This window comes from Gordionus sp. m RMFG-2023, chromosome 3 (assembly GCF_954871325.1).
Source record: "Gordionus sp. m RMFG-2023 chromosome 3, tfGorSpeb1-WG-v2, whole genome shotgun sequence".
Classification (NCBI taxonomy): domain Eukaryota; kingdom Metazoa; phylum Nematomorpha; class Gordioida; order Chordodea; family Parachordodidae; genus Gordionus; species Gordionus sp. m RMFG-2023.
Genome location: NC_088777.1, coordinates 27,082,480 through 27,105,284, shown reverse-complemented (window position 1 = coordinate 27,105,284; position 22,805 = coordinate 27,082,480). Strand labels below are relative to the sequence as shown.

Here is a 22,805-nt window from a genome sequence, read left to right as displayed (position 1 = left end):
TTTTGAGAAGATAATATATTGTATTTAATTTACTATTTAATTTATAAAATAAAAATAAATCGCTATTTAAAAAAATGCATGTATAATAAATAGTATTTTGAAAATATAATCTAATTGCACAATATTAATATAATTTATTTTATAATATAAATTTTTAACAAAAGAAGATAATTGTATTATGTAATATTGTAAAAAAAATAATGAAAAATGTTGGATTAAAAACTTTCATGACTCAAGGTAAATATAATAAATGCAATAAATATTTGACAGTTTGCAAAGTAAAAAACCAGCATGATTGACGAAACCCTATACTCAAGAAAGATATTAAAAATTCACAAATTATCATGAAGAAAGAGAAGCATATCTACCTTTTCAGGTTGAAGATTACTTCTTCAAGAATTCTCGTAGTGGAAAAATTCCGCTCACAGCTTGCACTTGAAGCAGGAATTGCCAATTTTGCTAAAATTGGAAATTCGCTTTGATGAGCCGCCCACTACTCTAACAAATTATCCACCTTAAATGTTTTATCTATTATTTATGTAATTATAATATTTACCATCGGGTATTGACATATTACCAGAATTACCATCGCCCCATTTGTCATAAAACGATTCAGTTTGTTTAACAACAGTCGTAATTTGACTGGTCGATGGTATTTCATTTACTTCCTGAGCCTCTTGTAATTTAATATAATCTTTTATATAGTTTTCCATCATGTCATTTTGCGATCTGTCCCTGACTACATACGTAATTGCTTGAATTTGGGACAGAGAAAGAGAGAAATAAAATGATACTTGTGTAAAACAAATTTTTCAATTAAAAAATGCTTTATATTAAGTAAAATCACATTTATTTCTCCTTTTCGCTTTGAAAGGCATTACAAACTTTAAGAAGTGATATTCCTTTATTTGATTGTTTTGGTAAAATATATTCTAAAAATTTAGATATGAATTATAAAAAAATATATTAATAATACTTGAATATTGGGGCTTATTTAAGATATTCCTTTATTTGATTGTTTTGGTAAAATATGTTGTAAAAATTTAGATATGAATTATAAAAAAATATATAAATACTTTGAATAAATTTGCAGGAAATTCGATCTGTGGGTTGTTAGGTAGTGTTAACTAGTGTTGTTAATTTGCTTGGTCGTAAAATTTACGACCAAATTTTGTGCTCAGGCCGACCCGGGGTTCAGACCCGGGGTCCAGACTTACACCTTGGGGTTGGGCTCGGATAAATAAAAAGTAAAAAAAAAATATTTCATTTTCTAATCTTAAATTAAATCTTATTCTTCTTATCTTATTCATTCTAAATTAATAAAGCTTTTTTTATTATTATTTTCTTACCATTTTCTTTCTTTTGATAAAAAATTTATATGGTAAAATAAAAATATATGTAATAAATATTCAAAAAGAGTAGCCCATGCATGACGGAATAAAAATAAAAAAGTAAAATTTTATTTTAACACATATTGATATTGTAATTTAATGTGGAGGACCAATATAAAAATTCAACGTCATTCATGCATGTATAAATAATAAAAAGAAATGTAAATTTATAATTTGTGATAAAATAATGGCCAATAAAAAGTTTTTCTTTATTATATTAAAGTTATATTCCCAATAATATATATGTCATAATTTTTAAAGGGATGTCAACTATCCAGGATCACCACGGGTTTTAAAGGTATAACTAATAAATTTGGGTTTTAAGTAGGTGTATACCGATATCACTTTTTGGAGGCCTATCCTATCCGACATTAAATTGATATCGACCGATTACCGATCCGATATCATATCTAATTTTTATGTCATTTATTTAAATATATTATAATGATCAGTTATAGTTTTTATTCAATTCTATTGCAATTCTAAAAGTATATAAAATATTTTTATTGTTAAATAACTTTTATATAAATAAGTAACATTAATCTATATATAATAAATAATAAACATATATAATATGAAATTTGAATAAAATTTTAAACAATATTTAACATTAATAAATCGAAGATTTCTTATTGGAAATACCAAAATTTACTTATTTATCAGAAATCAATTTACGTTTACGGCGATGTTAACTGTCAAGTTAATTAATATCACCAAATTCACTAAAAAAAGATTCTGAAGAGATTATCGCAAACTTTTATTAACAGAATGTGCATAAAAATAACAATATGGCAGAATGATTAATTAATTATTATTATTAAAAAAATATGGATTTCGATTTTATTTATTAAAATAAATGACTATTAAAAACTTAAGAAATTGTTGAGAAAATTTTTGTTATTTTTTAAAAACTTCCTGTTATTTAACTTAAATATTTATTTTTCAAATGGTTCTTCAAACCAAATAACAAAACTAGATCCATATAATTGAGGTAATTAATTACTACTTTTTTGATTTAATATATTTCACAGCCTCTTTAACTCACATACGGATACGATATGATATATCGAAAAGGAAATTCGATTCGATCTATATATAATACATATCTTTGAAGTTTGAAAATAGTGATTACTAATTATGTGATTTTATATTTTATTTTCTGTTTCAGTTTTAATATGCTTATTATAATTATATTATACATAATAAGAAAAGCTATGACGATGATGATGATATTTACGAATACGAATAAAATTATAATTGAAAACAAATGTGTTTTTGAAAAACTTCCTTTTCTACCGAAATTTAAAAAAATGGAAATTAATTTTCATCAAATTTATAATTATAACTTTTTCCATCGAGAATGTTGACGGAAATATTTTTAAATAGATCTAAATTAATCATATTTATGTTGAATTTTTTATGTAAAATAAAATTTTTTATTATATTTATAGAAGAGACGCAGCCACTCGTTAATATCAATCACATCTTTATTTTAGATTTTAAAATCATATAGAAATATATTTACTTTTTTTATCACATAAGAAAATAGGGGATTTTATTAAAAAAATTAGCTACAGATACTTAATTTTATTATCTAGTTGATGAAATTAAATAAATCCGGTCAGAAAGTTCGTATTTAATTCTGAACTAAGATCAGGATGGTATAGAAATAATCTATAAGCAAACCTACATAATAATTCATTTTTATTATTTCCAAGCCCTAAGAGTCCCCGATTAAAAATTTTTTAGTCATAAGCTGAGTTGCTTGCAGGATTTTCCTATTTAAGTTCGATATTATTGATAAATAATTTTAATTAAAATATTTGAAACAACATTATTTATGGGGTTCGACTCGAGTTAATGCTGGCTTATTTCTTATATAAATATTGCTAATTTAGATCGCAGTAATTTTATTAGACCCACCTCGGGTTTGGGATTTACACAACCAAGACCAACCAATTAAACAACACCCATATCGATATTTTGTGTTAATAAAAATATACCTGACCCCCCCCCCCCCCAGGACCTATACCCGCCCTGTATGAGTGATCATTATCATTATTATTATCATTACAAAAAAATATTTTTATTTCCATATAAAAAATATTAATTTTCACCCCCCCCCCCACTTTCACCCCCCCCTACCCCATCCACCTCCAAAACCAAGTCATTCATACCCATCAAGATAAAAAATGAATACTTTCAATCTAAAGATATTTAGTTTAGAAGATTATATTTTACCCATATATCGATATTTTGTTTTGATAAATTATTCCTGACCCCCCAAGACCTAGTAGACCCGCCCTGCCCTCTTTCAGTCATTATTATTATTGCAATAAAAAATATTTAATTATTAACTTGTTTAATAAATCGTTACACGACACGACCCCGGGTCTGGACCCCAGGTCTGAACCCCGGGTCTGTGCTCAGAGCTGGTTTGGTCGATTTTTTAGACCCAAACCCCGGGTCTGGTTTTATACAACCAACCAATTAACAACACTAGTGTTAACCATCACCCAATATTATATTAATCATAACTATAATATAATATAATCTTATAACTATTAACTCATAATGTAAAAATTTTTATAAAAAATATTAAGGCCCGGCCCGGGTTTAACAATCTTAGGCCCGGCCCGGATATATTAAAAAAAATTTTTAGGCCCGGCCCGGATATATTTAAAAAATTTAAAATACGGCCCGGCCCTGCCCGGGCCAGGTTTAGGGCCGGGTCTGCAGGTCTCTGACCTAATAATAATAATAAATAAATATTAAAATGAAATACATTTAACAAAATCCTTGTTCTAGATTTTTATAATTTAATTGCTCATTTAATTTTATTTAGATTATAACTTAATTCAGAATTTCTTTGACAAATGATAAAATTTTCTAACCTTAAAATATTGAACTCACACAAATGATCGAAGTTTAGGCTTTCATTTGATATAATAAATATGTAGACGAAAAATATTTTTAAAAAACATTTTTTATTTTAAAGGTATACCGAATTGAGTTGGGATAAATATTTTTTGACGTTAGATATATAATAATTATCCATATAAAATTTATTTTTGACACTTGTGAGTTTATTTTAAATAAAAATTGAAATTGTCTTACATGTCCCGGTCTCCCCTATCTCCCATTTTATGGAAATAAAATGTATTCAAAATTTTAAATTTATTTTTATATTTATTTAAAATACATAAAAAGTAGCGCTAGTAGCTATGGCTATATAAAAATATAACGCACTACAACCTCTCTTTTATATATATAATTTTAGGCTGCAATGAAATCCTTCAAAAGGGACCTTGAAAATGATTCTTTGATTATTAATGAGCTTGATTCAGGTGACAATGAAGGCAAAAAAGGTAAAAATGGTGTATTAATTAAAATTATATCATGTGTATCAACCTAAATTTTATAATACTACATCAAATTAGGCCTCCATAAATTTTATTTTAATAACCTTTATTTCAACATCAAATTTCATATAGAGAATATAATATTAACATCTTATTTTATAAATCTTATAGTAATCATATCAATGAAACCCATTTTTCTCACAGTTAACAAATAGTAACATGTTATTCATATAATTTGCGGAATTTATTATATAGAATTAAATGAGTTTAAACTAGTGCTATAAAGTAACACTATTGCTAACTGGGCCATTTCACATCAAATCTATCGGCCAACCCCTTTTAAAATTGTTAATAATTTCTGAAATTATTTAGATAGGTAAAAAAATGAGAAACCGTTTATTTTAGCTCGCTAGCACACCTGGTTCTCGAGATATAGGGGATCATACAAAAAAGAGTCACTTTGGATTTTTAAAGTGCTTATATCTCAAAAACTATTTATAATAAAAAAAATATAATATATCATATTGTAGGTAAAAAATATTTTTAAAGAGCTATCGAAAAAAATTGGCACCTATTTGAGTCTTTAATTTCCGGTTTATTTATATTGCTTTACCTGTATTTTTAAGTAAAAAGGGAGTTTGTTCTCGAATTTTATTTTCATTTTATTTAGACACCTTTTATAAATATATATACGATGTCAAAACTTTGGCGACGCTATCAACTCTTCCGGTTACAATTTACCAAAAATTGAAAAAGGTAGATGGCGTTTTATTACGGATTATGGTAAATTTTATTGCTAACTTGCCAATAACAGGATATTTTTACTTTTTATACTAAAAAATTAATTAACATACTAATTAAACTGAGAATTAATGTGGGCAAATGCCCATTAGACACTTAATAAAATTTAAAAAATTTCCAATAATAAATATCTTTCGTATAATTTTTTTATTATTCATTTTTTATTAATAATATAGAAATATAGATAGATAATCATATATTCCATAATTTAAAATATATTTAAAACAAAATTTAGTTAGATAATTATATATATTTTAAGAAAATAAATTAAAAAGATAAATAGTTTTAATTTCCTTATGTAAAGTATAAGTTCATCCGGTAGCAGTTTAAGAATTGACCGCATCTAAAATTTGTAATTTATGTATCCACAATTTGTCAATCAAGGAAGGATATGTATAAGAATTTGAGGGTCTTTGAGGATACAAAAAACTAACTAACACCTCCTCTATTTCGATTTTTTTCTTTAAAACATAAGCCATCCACATTGATTGTCTACATGTTATATATCCATTTATTTTTCATATAGTAAATTTGTATTAATATTCGAGCGAGTTGTTATATTTATATAGAGTTTGAATAAATTTTTCCTTAAATTTTATCCTGAGAAATTGAATTTATGAAATTTTTGCGTTCCTGGTTATTGTACGCGCTTTATTGAATCTCTCTTCTAAAATTATTTGTTCTTTCTCATATTCATCTTCCATAATATAGGAGAAATTTATTCCTTAATATAAAAAAAATTAGAATATAAATAAATTATATTTAATATTTTCCTTACAATAGGTAAAAAAAAAACTCTTTAGGACAAGTTATTTGTTCTGAAACAGGTCTTTGTAAACTAGCCCAACGTTTGACTGTACCTCCGAACCCTTCACAAGCTGAGTTGCCATGAGATGTGGTTCAGAAATACCACTCAGCCTTTATCCCGAAATCATCTTCATGGTGGCAAAGATTGATTAAATTTTTGCGATTTTTACGTTGTGCTACTGCTCCATCTGAAAGGTAGAAGAATTTTTTTGGTGGGCATTGAAATTTCTTTGTTAAGTAGCGAACTAAATATTTTTGGAATAAATGAACGGCAATTTATTATGAACGAGAGATTCCGATATTATTACGAAACTTAAATGATTTACATTATTAAGTGACTTGTAATAAATCACAAAAGGATGAATGGTAACTTGAGATTTATTCCAGTGAAACCCTTTTACTTCACCTTTAACCACCAAGGCATAATTCAGCGAAATCTGCCTTGATATATTCTCCTTCATTTAAATAATTTTAAGAGAATTCATGAATATTGTTTGCATCTTAGTGTAATAGTAAAATATTAGCTTTTCGAAAAGTATTTCTAAAAAATATTGTAGGTGGATGAAGTGATAGCTAAAAGATCTGTACGATCTGTAAATACCCATTGCTTGTAGGTATTATATTCGATATCACTTTAATATAATATTTTAATTATCATGGCCTTTTAACTAGAAGATTCAGGGCATTGAGCACAATCACCAAAAAAGAATTTTAATATGGCTGGATTACAAAGTATTTTTGGCAATATATCCATATATGTAATTTTAATTAAATCTTCATTTAAAGTAATTTTCGGCAAACTTCAGCATTAATTTTGTATTTTGATGAATGGAGCAAACACATATTTAACCACTGCTGCCAACAAACACACAATTCTCGAGACGAAGATTACAAAATTTAGAGTCCAATTTTATTGTATAAATATCTTTAAATTTAAGATATAGTTCTCGTAAATAAATTTAAATTAATCTTTTTTGGACTTGAATCCTTTTACCATTTTTAATTATAGAAAAAAGATACATTTTCCCAGCATTCGAGCTACTATATTTATCATTGCGATAAAAAGTTTTGATAATAGCAACGGTGGCGTGTCTTACCAGGTTTAGGATTTGGTGTTGAAAAAAAAATCCCTTTTCTTTTATTAAACCTTTTGATTTTAACGCCATATAATATTAAATTCTTTTACAATTTTTCTTACTGTCATATTTGATGGCAATAATGTTAATAATCTATATTTATTTGTAATCGACATCTGTAATATTTCATCATTTGATGAAGATAATGGTATAATTTTAGTCGTTAACCTTTTTTACTCTAGATATTTTTTTCTTTGGATATTTCTGTTTACATAGGCGTTTTCTTTTAATGGGAGATTCCCCTTGTCATTTGAAGTATAAGGAATGTTTGCTAATTTTTGTCAGCATGAAGAGCATATTAACATATCTAAATTGATTGGTAAATTTTTTTGTATCATCCAGGGTAGAATCTTTTTTAGATTCTTGCGATAATAAGCATGACTTTGTAGATTAAATGGGTTGCAACATTTTGATATTTTAACATTTGGTACGTCCATCTGCAAGGCCGCCGCCAGGAATTTTCAACTCGGGGGGCCAGCTGCTTACTTGAGGGGGCCACTATTTTTTTAAAATAAAACAAATAAGCATTTATAGAAGTTTTTTGCTATTTTTATTAAAAATTTATTAATGTAATATGAATACAAAATAATACTATATATACAATTCTTTAAATGCATGATGATATTTTTTATACATAATATTTAATATTTTCAAAATTATGTGTTTTTTTTAACTTCTGCAGCTAATAATCCTTTAGCTATTTTCATTATATAATGTAACGTTTCCATATTTAAGTTTAATAATGATTAATCGGGCCATTTTATTCGATATAAAATAATCAGGGTCAATTAAGGATAATGTATTAAAACATGATAGGTGATTATAGTCAGTGTAAATCTATCTAAAAAAAGATCAACAGAAAATAATCAATAATTTCCTGATAATTCCTTTTTAAAGAACTCCAATTGGAGTCTTTTTCACAATCAAATTGTAATTTGGTCTCGACTAAATCTTGAAAAATTATAGGAGTACGTACCCTTGATGATTTGTGGGGAGTAAGATTAAATTTTGCTAAAAGTTCTCAGCCTTAATTCTAATCAAATCAAAAGAATTATCGCTTTTTTATTTTTTAATATATTGATAGTGTAATCAATACAATTTTCAGCATCCACTATATTAGCACCTACTACTGTTGATACTTATTTAGTGGATTTATTGTTATTAATATCTCATAAATTAAAATGTTCAATATAATGTAATTTATATTAACGCGTTGAGATAAAAGACCAGAGACTTCAGCTGAATTATGAGTAGAAACCTCTAACTCTGAATATAAAGTTCTATTAGAAAAGTAAAATAATATTTCACCAATAGCCTCAAAATTCTTATAAATGATAGGAGATATTTCTAAATGACCAGTCCACTCTGGTTTAAAAGTCTCTTAAGAGTATGACCTATATATTTATAGCATACGTTAAAGCGCCTAAAAAAATTATATAATGCATTAGATAAATTAAAAAATTATAAATGATAACAATATTATTATACTAATTTTGACCCAAAAGATGCAACTTGTAGCAATGTATATAAGGCACTTTTTATTAATTTTATTGAAGCAGGGTTTGTACTTCTCCATTTCGGCCAGACATGACATTTGCACGTCATACCTGGCTTATTATATTCGAAGAATTAATATTTTTCATTAAGTTGCTTTAAGATGCAATTAGTAATGCTTTCAGCAGAAAGATATTTTAAATTAATTATTCCTATTAAAATTTTTTGTTTTTCTACACAAAAAATATAATGAATAATTATGCTTAGGTTTTCATTTGTTTATTAATTTGTATTAGTCCTGTAAACATTTCTAAAAAAATCGAACGCGTTCAACGTTCATTGACAAAAATCGAACGCGTTCAAGTTCACTATCAAAAAAAAGCAACGCGTTCACGTTCATGAACCGTTCAAAATTATGATAATTTTTTTAAAATTTTCTAATATAAATAAATGTCTTATATTTATTAGCACAATATTAGCCATGTTAAAAATTATATATAAAATAAAAAGATATTTTTATTTATAAAAAATTTTTCTATTAATTTTTATTAACAATATTTTTCAAAATTTTTATCTGATAGACAAGAACGCTTGGCAGTTAATACGGCATTAGCAAACGCGCTCACGGGTAGATGAGGTGATTGCGGTATTATACTTAATAAATAACTCTTTTAATGTAGGGAATTTATTAAAAACATTTATTGTTTTGTTATTTGCTTCAAAGAATTGAGATAAGTTATCCTCCTCCAATCCATTCTCTACTTCCTCGACAAAAAAAGGATATCTCGAAATTAACGGTTCCACGTCATTACAGAGAAACCATTACAGAGAATGTATTTTACAGAGAAACTTTTATAGAGAAAACAAAAATAGAGAATGCACTTATAGAGAAAACAATTATAGAGAATGTCGTTTATAGAGAAAGTTTTATATAGAGAATGACGTTTATAGAGAATGCACTCATAGAGAAAACAATTATAGAGAATGTCGTTTATTGAGAATAATTTTATAGAGAATAATTATATAGAGAATAATTTTATAGAGAATGATTTTATAGAGAATGATTTTACAGAGAATGATTTTATAGAGAATGTATTTTATGGAATTATTTTATAATGAATATATTTTATAAAGAATGTATTTTATAGGGAATTATTTTATAGAGAATTTATTTTATAGAATTATTTTATAAAGAATATTATTTTATAGAAAATTATTTTATTTAAGAATATGATAATTTTATAAAAAATGTTATATATAGTCATAGGAAAAAAAATTACAGTATTTGGCATAATATTATGTTTAACTTAACAGTATATTTATTTATTTTTTTACCCCTTTTTTTTTTTTGAATAAATTGGTTTTATTTTTCTTTAAAACAATAAAAAAATATAATTGATAATAATATGAATTTCCACTTTTTTTTAGTTTATATAAGATTATTATTATTTTTTTTTATAAATATTAAATTATTATTTATTTTTTTTTTACATAATAAATATTAAAAATATTTATATAATGACGTTCAAGATGACTGCGCGAAACAAAAAAAATATTAAAATAAAACTTCAAACAAAAAAAATATTTATATAATGACGTTCAAGATGACTGCGCGAAACAAAAAAAAATATTAAAAATAAAATTTCAAACAAAAAAAATATTTCATGACTCATACAAAAAAAATAATAAAACTATTTATAACATGGGTAGTTTTTGAATTATTACAATCGGTACAAAAAATTATTTGTTTATCTTTGCACAAGGCTTTTCGATTATTAAATGAATTAATGGTAGAACAAAATTTTGACATGATTTGTAAGGAAAATCATATAGTAAAAGAATATAAAAAATTTTTACAAATTTAAATTTATTATTTAATTATATTTATTTAAATTAAGTAACTAGTTACTTTCTAAAAAATGTAGCCAGCTACAGTTATGATTTTGTAAATGTAACTAGTTATAAATATTTTTTAGCTAGTTAATGGTAACCACTTAATTTGACAAAACTAATGTAGAAATTTTCATTTATAAGCTTTTTTTATCTTCAGCAAAATTTATTTAGTTCTTACTTATATTATTATTCTTCCTAAAATTTTTCAATTATAGATGGGACACACCGATAATCCATTCTTAAGTTAAAAGTTATTTGTCACTAAGAGATAAACAAATTATGACATGATTTGTAAGGAATTTTACGAAATTTATTTTTAAAGATAAGAATGCAAAATAAAATATATAGTGTTGTTAAAAGTTACTTTGGCAATATGACTTATAGAATATTTTTAATACTATTTGTATATGAAGTTTTTATATAAACCTTGATAATATACTGAGCTTAGCAATATTCATTTCGAAATATCTAATAAATTTTTATTCATAAAAAATCCAAATAAACATAGTATAAATAATATACCAATATAAAAAATACAATTATATGATTAAATTAAACATTTAAATTTAAATTATGGGATAAAGCCCTTAGATAATTTAGCATGGTTCTTGAATAAAAATCTTCAACAATTAGAAAAATTATTTTGGATCTTTCGCGATATTCTTACTTTGACAGCGGAGCCAATAGTCCTAAAGAATATTGTTCCAATTTGTAACAATTCAGACTATCTTCGTTTTTGAGAGCTAAAAATTAAAATGCTAAAATTTATAATATAATATAATTACTAATTCTTTATAAATTTCCAAATCGTTGGATGATGGGAACTTATATGAGACGAAAAACTTCTATGCCAGTCCTCTACTGAATTATTTATATTTGGTTTTTGGATGATATTTCTTCCATTTTAGCGATATTTTTTAAATTTTTAATTTAAATACAAGTATTTAATCCCCTAGTATCTATTAATATTAATTTCAAATTTACTTTAAAAATTTTCTAGGAGATATAAGCCTCCCAATTTTTAGCGATTTTTGTTGAGATAGTGTCGATTCGTAGCAATCCATAGAGAAATGCTAAATATTGGCGACTTCCTCTCCATCGCTATCATTTTTCCAATCCACGTCCCTTCAAGTATTCTATCAAGGGGGAGAGAATATCCCTATTTTCTTGATAAAATTTAGAGGCACATAATTCTTTGAATCCATGAATTACATTCTCAATTGATACATATGCCAGTGACATTAACATTTTTATGTACATAGCAAAATTTGTTTCGGTTTTGTAAGCATTGCAAATTACCAGATTTTTTTGAACCATGCGCCATATGCATTGAGACATATGAAACAGGCATCCGCGCAAAAGTAACTGGTTACTTAATTTATATATATTTCAATAAATATAATTAATTAATAAATTTAAATTTGTAAATTTTTTTAACATTCTTATACTATATGATTTAAATCTTAGCCAATGTATTTATATTAATATAAATAATAAATATAAATATATTCGATTTAACGTAATTTAATCGATCCGGCTAGCCCTGAAGCTACTATCCACTAAAAATAATTGTAACTAGTAGCTAGTTATATTTTAAAAAAAACTATTCTGTAACTTGTTATATTTTCCCAAATTTAACTACTAACTTAACTAGTTGCATTACATTGCCAAAGCAACTTTTAACAACACTATCTATTTTATTTTGTACTTATCTTTAAAAATAAATTTCATAAAATTCCTTATAAATCATGTCAAAATTTTATTCTACCATTAATTCATCTAATAATCGAAAAACCTCGCTTATATAAGGTAATTCTAATATTTAAAATTATGTAAAATACTATAACCTTTTTTTCCTATTACTATATATATAAAATAATCATATCTTTAAGTAAAATTCTTTATAAAATAATTCTCTATAAAATACATTCTTTATAAAATAATTCTCTATAAAATTATTCTCTATAAATGACATTCTCTATAATTGTTTTCTCTATAAAAAATTCTCTGTAAAATACATTCTCTATAAAATAATTCTCTATAATCGACATTGTCTATAATTGTTTTCTCTGTAAAAGTTTCTCTATAATTGTTTTCTCTGTAATGGTTTCTATGTAATGACGCGATACCAAAATTAACAGTTCTTGCATTATCATTTCTAGGGTTTTCAAAGCATTTTTTTCAATAACGCTATAAGTTTATTTTTAATAGGTTCGTTCTGTGGAAGTTTTATCCATGGCCATTGAAGCTTTTATACTGATGTATATTGCAGAAAGAACATATTGATCTTCACATATATGTTCAAATCTTTAAAAAAAATAAAATATATGTAATTAATTGAGAGTGATAGATTTAATACCTTTTATTAATCCCATCTAATACGGCGTCTATCAATGGTTGATTATATTTGATAGGCCATTAATTTTTTTTAATTTTAAAATAACTATCGTTATTGTTGGGGTCAAATATCCCAAATGCATTTTTTCTTCAAAATGTTTTACTTAGTTATAATTATATTATATAAAATAATTAATAATACAATCAAATGTCGTTTTAAATTGGAACCTGATAATTTTGACAATATAATACTTTTTGGGCACATTTTACACTTGGTAAGCATTGAATTAGTTCCTTCAATATAGGATGTTACTGTAAAACATTTATCATATTTGGCCATGGTAATGATAATTCATCTGATTTTGGATTTTCAGAATTAGATGACGAGGATATCCATGCTTATGCTAATCTATTGAATTAAAATATAAACAATAATATTCAAATTAATAAACTGTGTTAAAAAAATTGAAATGTGAAAAGGAAATGCGCAGCCGATTAAAAAATATAAATAATACTTTTTTAAAAAAAAATCGGAAATATTAAATTTATCAAATAAATAAAAATAAAAAGTATTTGTAAAATTGAACGAAAGTTAAATTCGAACGCGTTCGTCATAAAAAAAGGAACGCGTTCACGTTCAAAGTTCGTCAAAAATAAAAGGAACGCCGTTCATCATTTTTTTCAAAAAAACGAATGAACGCGTTCGTTTACAACACTAATTTGTATAAATTAAATAAATAATATTTTAAAAATTTTCTTGCATTTTCATTTAGATTAATCGTTAATGGTGAATTAAAATTATATAACTAAATAAAAAAAATTTCGAGAGGCCAGGTTTTGGGCTCTGGAGAAGCCTGACGCCCCCCCCCTCCTCCCGGGAATCTCCCAGTGTCTACATAATAATTTAATGATGTTTATTTATTTTATTCTATTTATTGCAAAATATGATATGAAAAAGAATAGTAAATATTTCCCGCCTCCTGATTTTTTTTAAACATCTTATTTTATTAAAAAACTTTTCTTATTATTTAAATTCATTTTATAATTGTGGTATTCAATAATGAAAAAAAGGAAGAATACAAATTAAATATAACATTAATATTTTTCGGACCACGGGCCTGATATTTTAATAACCATATCCCTTCACGCGAGACTGACGGGTTGGTTCAGAAGATAACTTGGATGTTGCATTAGTATCGTACAATATTAGACTTTTTATTTTAACCGATATCAATAGCCGATACTTCAAAGATAAATATAACTTAAAGAAAATTATAGCCTAAGCTGTGAATCCTTTGAAAAAATAATCTACATTTTTTTCTAAAAAATTTGTTTTGTTGTTTAAATATTTTATGATTTTAACGCAAAAAAACCTTTACCAAATCTGTACCATTTGAAACAAAACGAAATTCCACAATTATTCATTTTTATTGCTTTTTCTAGGAATTCTAATATAAAATAATTAGCAAACTTTTTTATTCAAAACTTCTTTTATAATAAAAGGCAATTATGACGATGTAATAGTTGAAAGAGGCCCAATAAATAAACCCTTAAACTCTGTGGAAACAAATAATGCTTCCATCAAAACATATTCTAAAACAGTTAAAACCACGCCAAAACGCTCATTAGATGCTCCATTCATTGGAAAATGGAAAACAGTTAAAAGGTATATTCATTAATCTTTTTTATATAATTATATATTTAAGCATTTACAGGGTTTCCCATTCAAAAAAGGAAAAGTCCCAATCAAAAAAAGAAAAGTTTCAATCATAAAAGGAAAAGGTCGGATCAAAAAAGGAAAAGGGTCAATCATAAAAGGAAAAGGTTCAATCAAAACAGGAAAAGGCCCAAACAAAAAAAGGAAAAGTGTCAATTCAAAGAAGGAAAAGTGCCAAACAAAAAAGGAAAAGGTCCAATCAAAAAAGTAAAAGTGTCAATCGAAGGAAAATTCCCCAAAAGGAAAGGAAAAGTGTCAATCGAAAAAGGAAAATTCCCAAAAGGAAAGAAAAATTGTCAATCAAAAAAGGAAAATTCCCATTTAAAAAAGGAAAATCGTAATTTTTTAAAATTTCTTGTCAATATTTCTTATTTTTGTTATTCCTTCTTATTTTATTTATAGCTTTTTGCGATTTCTTTACGTTATTTTTCTTACCGAATCTTTTCTCAATTTATTTCTAACTTTTTGCAATTTCTTTACTTTATTTTTCTTGCTATATCTTCTCTCAATTTATTTTTCTTCTCATTTTTGATAATCTTGTCTTTTTAAAAATAATCTCGATATTTGATTCGGTATTTTCTCTAACTGAACGTAGTGATACTCTTTTAAAGCTATACCTAAATCCTGAGAGTAACCTTGATACCGTATTTTTTGATATTTCCACATCATATCTTTCTTTAATCATTTCGCATAACCTTTTTGATAAAGTGCAATACATTATACAATTTAATATATATTCTTCCTGTTCTTGATTTAATTTTGCGTGCACGTGAACCTCCTTTGGGCAAACTATATTTTATTCCATTTTTGAGATAAGAGTATTTAATATTTGTCACTGTCTTATAGCCTACTTTAAAACATGATGCTATATTTTTGTATCCTTTTTTAACGCGTCAATTATTAGAACTTTTGTTTCACTGTTAATGTTTTCCCCTTTTTACCATATCTTTATAATTTTATTTTTTAAAACAAAAAAATATTTCTTTTTAAAATAAAAAGACTGAATTTTTATAATATTTACCTCATTTTTACGTTTAATTATTTATAAATTAAAGAATATATTCTTAAATATATAACTACAAAAAAAGATACTTACTTGCTCAAAAGTATAAATGCGTCATGAATAAATATTAAAATTTTAAGAATAAAAATTTAAAAATGTTTATATTTTTTATAATTTACATATCGTTTGGTATTTCAGTTCAAACTTATTTAGTTTTAAAAAGGTACATTATAACCAGAGTTGTTAATCGCTACTTTTAAAAGTAGCGCGCTACCGCTAACGCTATTTGTCAAAAAAAGTAGCTTTAGCTACTTTTAATCTACTTTTTATAAAAAAAATTTAGAAACAATTTTTTTTTATTTTGCTTATAATGTAACTGTATAATAAATAATATATAAAAATCAACATTTATAAATATTAAAATATAGTTAATTTTGATTATAAAAAAATTTATATAATAAATTTTAAATATTTATGGTAATTTGTTGAATTTTAATAATAAAATCATTTCAATGTTATCATTCCCAAGTCTAGAGTGACGATCAGAAAGTATAAGTTTTGCCTTACTAAATAATCTCTCGACACTAGCACTTTAGGGCAAGGGAGTATTTAATTTTATATACATTTTTTAAACATAAGATAGATTATCAGAAATACTCATTTCAGTATTTTTTGACTTAAAAAAGGAATCGAGTGGATTTTCTATTATACATTCTTTTATTTCAAAAAAATTATTGTCGGATGTCTTCGATGATGTAATTGGACCATCTTTGTTTGGGTTAAGACTATTCAACTTAGCCATGAGCCTATCACGTTGATCTATAGTATCATGGGAATTGATGTATGGCCAGTTAAGTTTAAACTTCGGATGAATCATTGCTCTCAAGACATTTTCATCACTGTAGAGGTTGGGGAATATAAAAGTTGCAAAAATAGAGTATTTAAAATATATCATCATAAAATTTTATAAATTTTTTAGCTTAACATAAATTATTCAGTCAATATAAATTTTGTTTACCTTATTTCAATGCCTTTTAACATGGAGTCTACTAAGGGTTGGCATAAGATTAGATCAGAGTTGTTAAAGGATCGAATCAACGCCGATCTAGGATTCCTAAATTTGTCAATTTTCTAGGATTTAAGATCCTGACCTTAAATTGTGGATCGTTATCGAGATCATTTTTTTAAATATTCTATCCCGATCCTTTTAAAAATTATTTTTTTACTTAAAAAGCAATAAATAAAATAAAAATTTTGAAAATTAAATTTAAATATTATTTAAAAAAAATAGCTATCTACATCATATTTTATAAACCACCATTCCACCAGATTTTATATTTCAACAATCCCAAAATTTTTGTAAGGACAAGTTATATTTATTTATTAATTATTATAATATAATATAAATTCTAGGTTTTAATAATGTCCTCCATTATAAATTTAGTAGATGATACATCTACTTCTATTGATGTGATAGCATATATAAGTGAGAATGAGAATCTTTTACCATTTCATAATTTACGTAAGTATTTTACATTATGTGAAACGGATGGAAGTAACCATACAATGTGCAAAATTCTATGCAAAAACAAGATATCTTCTTCAAAGATTAGCAGTTCAAACCTAAAGAGGCATTTAGAAGTAATTAATTCTTTTAAAAATACAATTTTTATTATTTGTGAAAATCATAATGTATATATAATAAAAATTATAGATTTCCTTCACTATATGATGACAGTAATATATTGGCATCAATAATTCACCCAAAATTTAAGTTCAATTAGCCTTTTATTAATCTGCCACAAAATCTAATGCTAAAAGAAAGGTTAATTGCCCATTTAGAAAATATAGAGGGTCAACCATATGCAGATCCTTCAAATGAACATGGATCAATACAATAGCATCACTAGGAAGGGGTGCGCAGGAGCTCGAGCCCCCTGAAAAATTTGAATAGCTCCCTGAAGCAAATTTTTATTTTAATGGCTCCTTAATATCCCCATGTACTAAATTTTTTTTCATTGGCCCCTGAACAATTTCTTTTATAATTCTATCAAGTAATATATAGATTTAATTTTATTATTTAAAAATTAATAAGACTATATAAATTTTTATTAAATGAATACTATTTTAATTATTATATTATTAATACATATAAATTATATTTTCACTATGTCAGCTTTCAATCAAATTCTGTATTAAAAATAGAATATCAATATCACTCACTAAATATTAATTTAGCATAACAGTTGAAACTTAATTGACTTTTATATTTAGATTATTATATAACCCTAATTAAATAAATATAATCATTTATTAATTGAAAATTAACAAATTTAATATTGTAATTAGCCGAGTTCAAAATCACTAATCAACTATAGTATTCATTTTTAAATTTAATTACCATGCCTCTTTCTAAAAATATTCAAGGTCCAAATAAGTATAAGAGATTTCTGTTTATAATCCTCTATTATATATAATTGATTATAAAATATTAGGTAAAATGCCACTTTTACAGACGTATTTGACAGTTATATAATAAATTATAGTTAAATAAATTTTACTAATAAATGCCTTTGATAATAAATATTAGTAACAATTTGCATTAAATTCTTTAACGCCATCTAATTTAAATTATTATTAAAATTAAACATCTTATTATTCATTCCATAAGGGATGTAATAAATTAGAAATCTTTTCTTCTCTTTTTTACGTGTTTTTAGGAAAGCTATTTTTTTCATCTTTGAAAAATAGTTTTGAGTTAAATTTTTAATACGAATATATTTTTAATATTATTACAAACTACTATTATTTTAAGATATAATATGCCAACTTGAGGTGGTGCGACAATTATATATAAAATCTTATTTGCTTTCTTCATATCATTCTGTTTCTTATTATATAGTTACAAAATGTTTCATTTCTTTTATGGCATCCTTGCCATGTAAATAACTCAAGGCTTCAATATATTTGCATAATTTCTTCTAAAGATTTTTAATGTTTTTCTGATATGAGTTAAGTTTATGTATCATTAAAAATGGAAAATAAATCTTTTAGAAATTTAATATCTCACAATAATTTTCTCGGCTACTTATCTAGCTTCCATCATATCATCTAAGAAGAAGCTCTAACCCCCAATATAATTTGATTTAGATTGGTGGTTTATATTATCTATTTAAAAGATGGGTTTTGGTTAGACGTATAAATTTTTCCTTATTTGTCCATTCTACAAAAGTTTCATGATCTTTTGTCAATGTAAGTTGCTAAAAATTTTATTATATTATGTGGTTTTTAAAAACCATTATCAATTGAGGCATATGTATGAATTAATTAACTCTTTTTATCACTTGTAATTCTTTAGACGCAAAATTTTTTATATCAGCAATCGAAAATATTTTATACTGTAATAAATAGATAAAATATTATTTTTAGAAATGTCTTTATTGTAATTAATTATATGCTAGTTAATTTTGTTATAATATGATAAATGACAAAATATGAAATTCAGAATAATTGTTCAGAGTTAGCAAGTTTTAATAAAGTTTGATATATTAATATAAAACCCGGCCGAAGGCCGGGCAAAAGCGGGGCTATGAGGAGCGCCCCCCCATAAAAATTTTTCTCGATGATCTCCCTGAGATTGCAAAGGCTAGCGATTTGGGAAAAACTCGTTACAAAATGCACTTTCCATTAATAAATTTTTTTATTCTAATGATGATTCAGTGAATATTTATAATAATGTTAATTAAAATAAACATTTATTGAATATAACACACCTTTATCATCAAGCGCTCCTGTGGAGCGCTTGTTTAGTAAAGCTAAACATGTACTTAATGAAAATCGTGGTTGTTTAAATGATGATAATTTATAAATATATTCTAATTGTTATACTTATATATTATTCAATTACAATAAATTTTTACCATATTTATTTTTTTTTTATATTATTTAATTTTGCATCGATCAGAAATTTAAATAAGAAAAGGATCGTGATCGGGATTCAATCTTTTTAAAAGGATCGATTAACAAGCCTGGATTAGATTATTAAATCTCTTTAGTTTGGTAGTTAGGATACTTAATGTGGGAACATACAGGGTTTCCCATTCAAAAAAGGAAAAGTTTCAATCATAAAAGGAAAATGTCCGACCAAAAAAGGAAAAGGTTCGATCAAAAAAGGAAAAGGTCCAAACAAAAAAGGAAAAGGTTCAATCAAAAAAGGAAAATTCCCAAAAAGAAAGGAAAAAGTCCGATCAAAAAAGGAAAAGTGTCAAACAAAAAAGGAAAAGGTTCAATCAAAAACGAAAAGTGTCAAACAAAAAAGGAAAAGGTCCAATCAAAAAAGGAAAAGTGTCAATCGAAAAAGGAAAAGTGTCAATCAAAAAAGGAAAAGTGTCAATCGAAAAAGGAAAATTCTCAAAAGAAAAGGAAAAATGTCAATCAAAAAAGGAAAATCGTAATTTTTTAAAAAAATTATAAATTATAAATTTTTCTTAAATTTTATTTATTTTTGTCATTCCTTCTTATTTTATTTCTAACTTTTTGCGATTTCTTTACTTTATTTGTATCTTTTTTCAATTTATTTTTCTTACTATATTTTTTCTCAATTTTTTTTCTTCTCATTTTTGATAATTCTTTTGTATTTTTAAAAATAATTTATAAATTTAGTTCCATTTTTTTAAAAATTCTTTACGTTTTATTTTCATCATACATATGTCGTAATTTTTAAAGGGATCATAACTATCCGGGATCTTCACGGGATTTAAAGGGATCCCTTTAAAATTTCAATTTTTTAAAGGATAAAGAACTACGTGGCATTATCATGTTTGAACCATGATATAGAAGAATCTTATTTTAAAAAGCGTTTTTCGCGCGTTTCGTTTCGTTTTTTAATTTTATTGTTATTCATTAATTTTCAATGTTGTTTTTTTTGGCCTTATGAAATAAGATATGTCTAACATAGGGTATCAATCGATAGCTAATCAAAAGATCTATTCAACTGGAAGTCAATCTCTCCCCCATAATGGGCTGGTCTAGGTCTTGGGGGGTCAGAAATATCTTTATCAAAACAAAATATCGATATGGGTATCAAATAAAAGCTAATTTTAATATCTTTAGATTAAAATTATTCATTTTTTGTCTTTATGGGTATGACTGTGAAACCGAAAAAAGATTTAAAAAATTGTTTTCTCTTCATTCTCTTTTATTTCGTAAATTCTATCCAACTAGACATTTTGTTAATATGTTGAGAGCCTGACAGTCATACCCATCAAGACAAAAAATGAATAATTTCAATCTAAAGATATTTAAATGAGCTTTTATTTGATACTCATATCCATATTTTATGGTGATAAAAATATTCCTGACCCCCCAAGACCTAGACCCGCCCTCTATATGAGGGATCATTAAAAAAATATTTTTATTACCTTTTATTTGATACCCATATCAAAAAAATATATTTTTACACCCCTCCCCACACCCAGACCAAGTCATACCCATCCAGACCAAGAATGAAGACTTTCAGTCAAACCATAATAAATTTAGCTTTTATTTGATACCCATATCGATATTTTGTTTTGATAAAAATATTTCTGACCCCCCAAGATCTAGACCAGCCCATTATGGGGGAGATATTGACTTCCAGTTGAATAGACCTTTTGATTAGCTATCGATTGTTACCCTATGTTAGACATATCTTATTTCATAAGGCCAAAAAAAACAACATTGAAAATTAATGAATAACAATAAAATTAAAAAACAAAACGCGCGAAAAACGCTTTTTAAAATAAGATTCTTCTATATCATGGTTCAAACGTGATAATGCTATGTAGTTCTTTATCCTTTAAAAAATTGAAATTTTAAAGGGATCCATTTAAATCCCGTGAAGATCCCGGATAGTTATGATCCCTTTAAAAATTATGACATATGTATGATGAAAAAAATACGTAAAGAATTGTTAAAAAAATGGACCTAAATTTATAAATTATTTTTAAAAATACAAAAGAATTATCAAAAATGAGAAGAAAAAAAATAGAGAAAAAATATGGTAAGAAAAATAAATTGAGAAAAGATACAAATAAAGTAAAGAAATCGCAAAAGTTAGAAATAAAATAAGAAGGAATGACAAAAATAAATAAAATTTAAGAAAAATTGAAAAATTTATTATTTTTTTAAAAAAATTGCGATTTTCCTTTTTTGATTGACACTTTTCCTTTTCTTTTGAGAATTTTCCTTTTTCGATTGACACTTTTCCTTTTTTGATTGGACCTTTTCCTTTTTTGTTTGACACTTTTCCTTAAACTTATTATTCGATGGAATAAACTTATTATTCGATGATCGATGGGTAATTTTGTAGAAATTTCTATTTATAAGGGACGCGGATCGAACCTGGCTTAATCCCGCTTGAATATGCTTGCTTTAACCCGCCTAAACTCAACCTCATTTTATTTTTTAGATACCCATACCAAACCCCATTGAATCCGTACCGAGCAATGTCAAGTCCAAATCTATGGTTCCAGCTAAGAATTGCGTTTCACAAGAAATTGTTATACCTACCTGTGCGCTAGCGAAACTATGCCGGCGCGAGTTTTGAAATAAACGGCGGCCCGCCGATTTTGCCGTCTCTAATCAGTGCACCTACATAAATTTTTTAAGAAAAAATAAAATATACCCTACAGATATATCGGCCTATTTTTAGCTTTATTGAAAAAAAACGAATTATGAATTCAAACTCCATAAAATAATTTTATTTAAATTTGTCATAGATGACGATGATCTCCTGGATATCCACGTCAACCCAGAGGTTGAAAATACCCTGGGTAAACAGTTTGCCAGAACACAAATAATTTTTTGAAGCGTGTAATGATTCGG

The 22,805-nt window shown here is 25.5% G+C and overlaps 1 protein-coding gene across 2 annotated transcripts in view; it reads left to right on the top strand.

Moving 5' to 3' along the window:
- LOC135925860 (WW domain-binding protein 4-like) overlaps nucleotides 1-22,805 on the top strand; it is a 40,416-nt gene that overhangs the window by 5,553 nt on the left and 12,058 nt on the right. For both annotated transcript variants that reach the window (XM_065461385.1, XM_065461386.1), the window contains 2 exons: nucleotides 4,672-4,759; nucleotides 14,725-14,887. In XM_065461385.1, coding sequence (XP_065317457.1) covers nucleotides 4,672-4,759; nucleotides 14,725-14,887 — 251 coding nt within the window. The remainder of the gene's footprint in view (nucleotides 1-4,671; nucleotides 4,760-14,724; nucleotides 14,888-22,805) is intronic.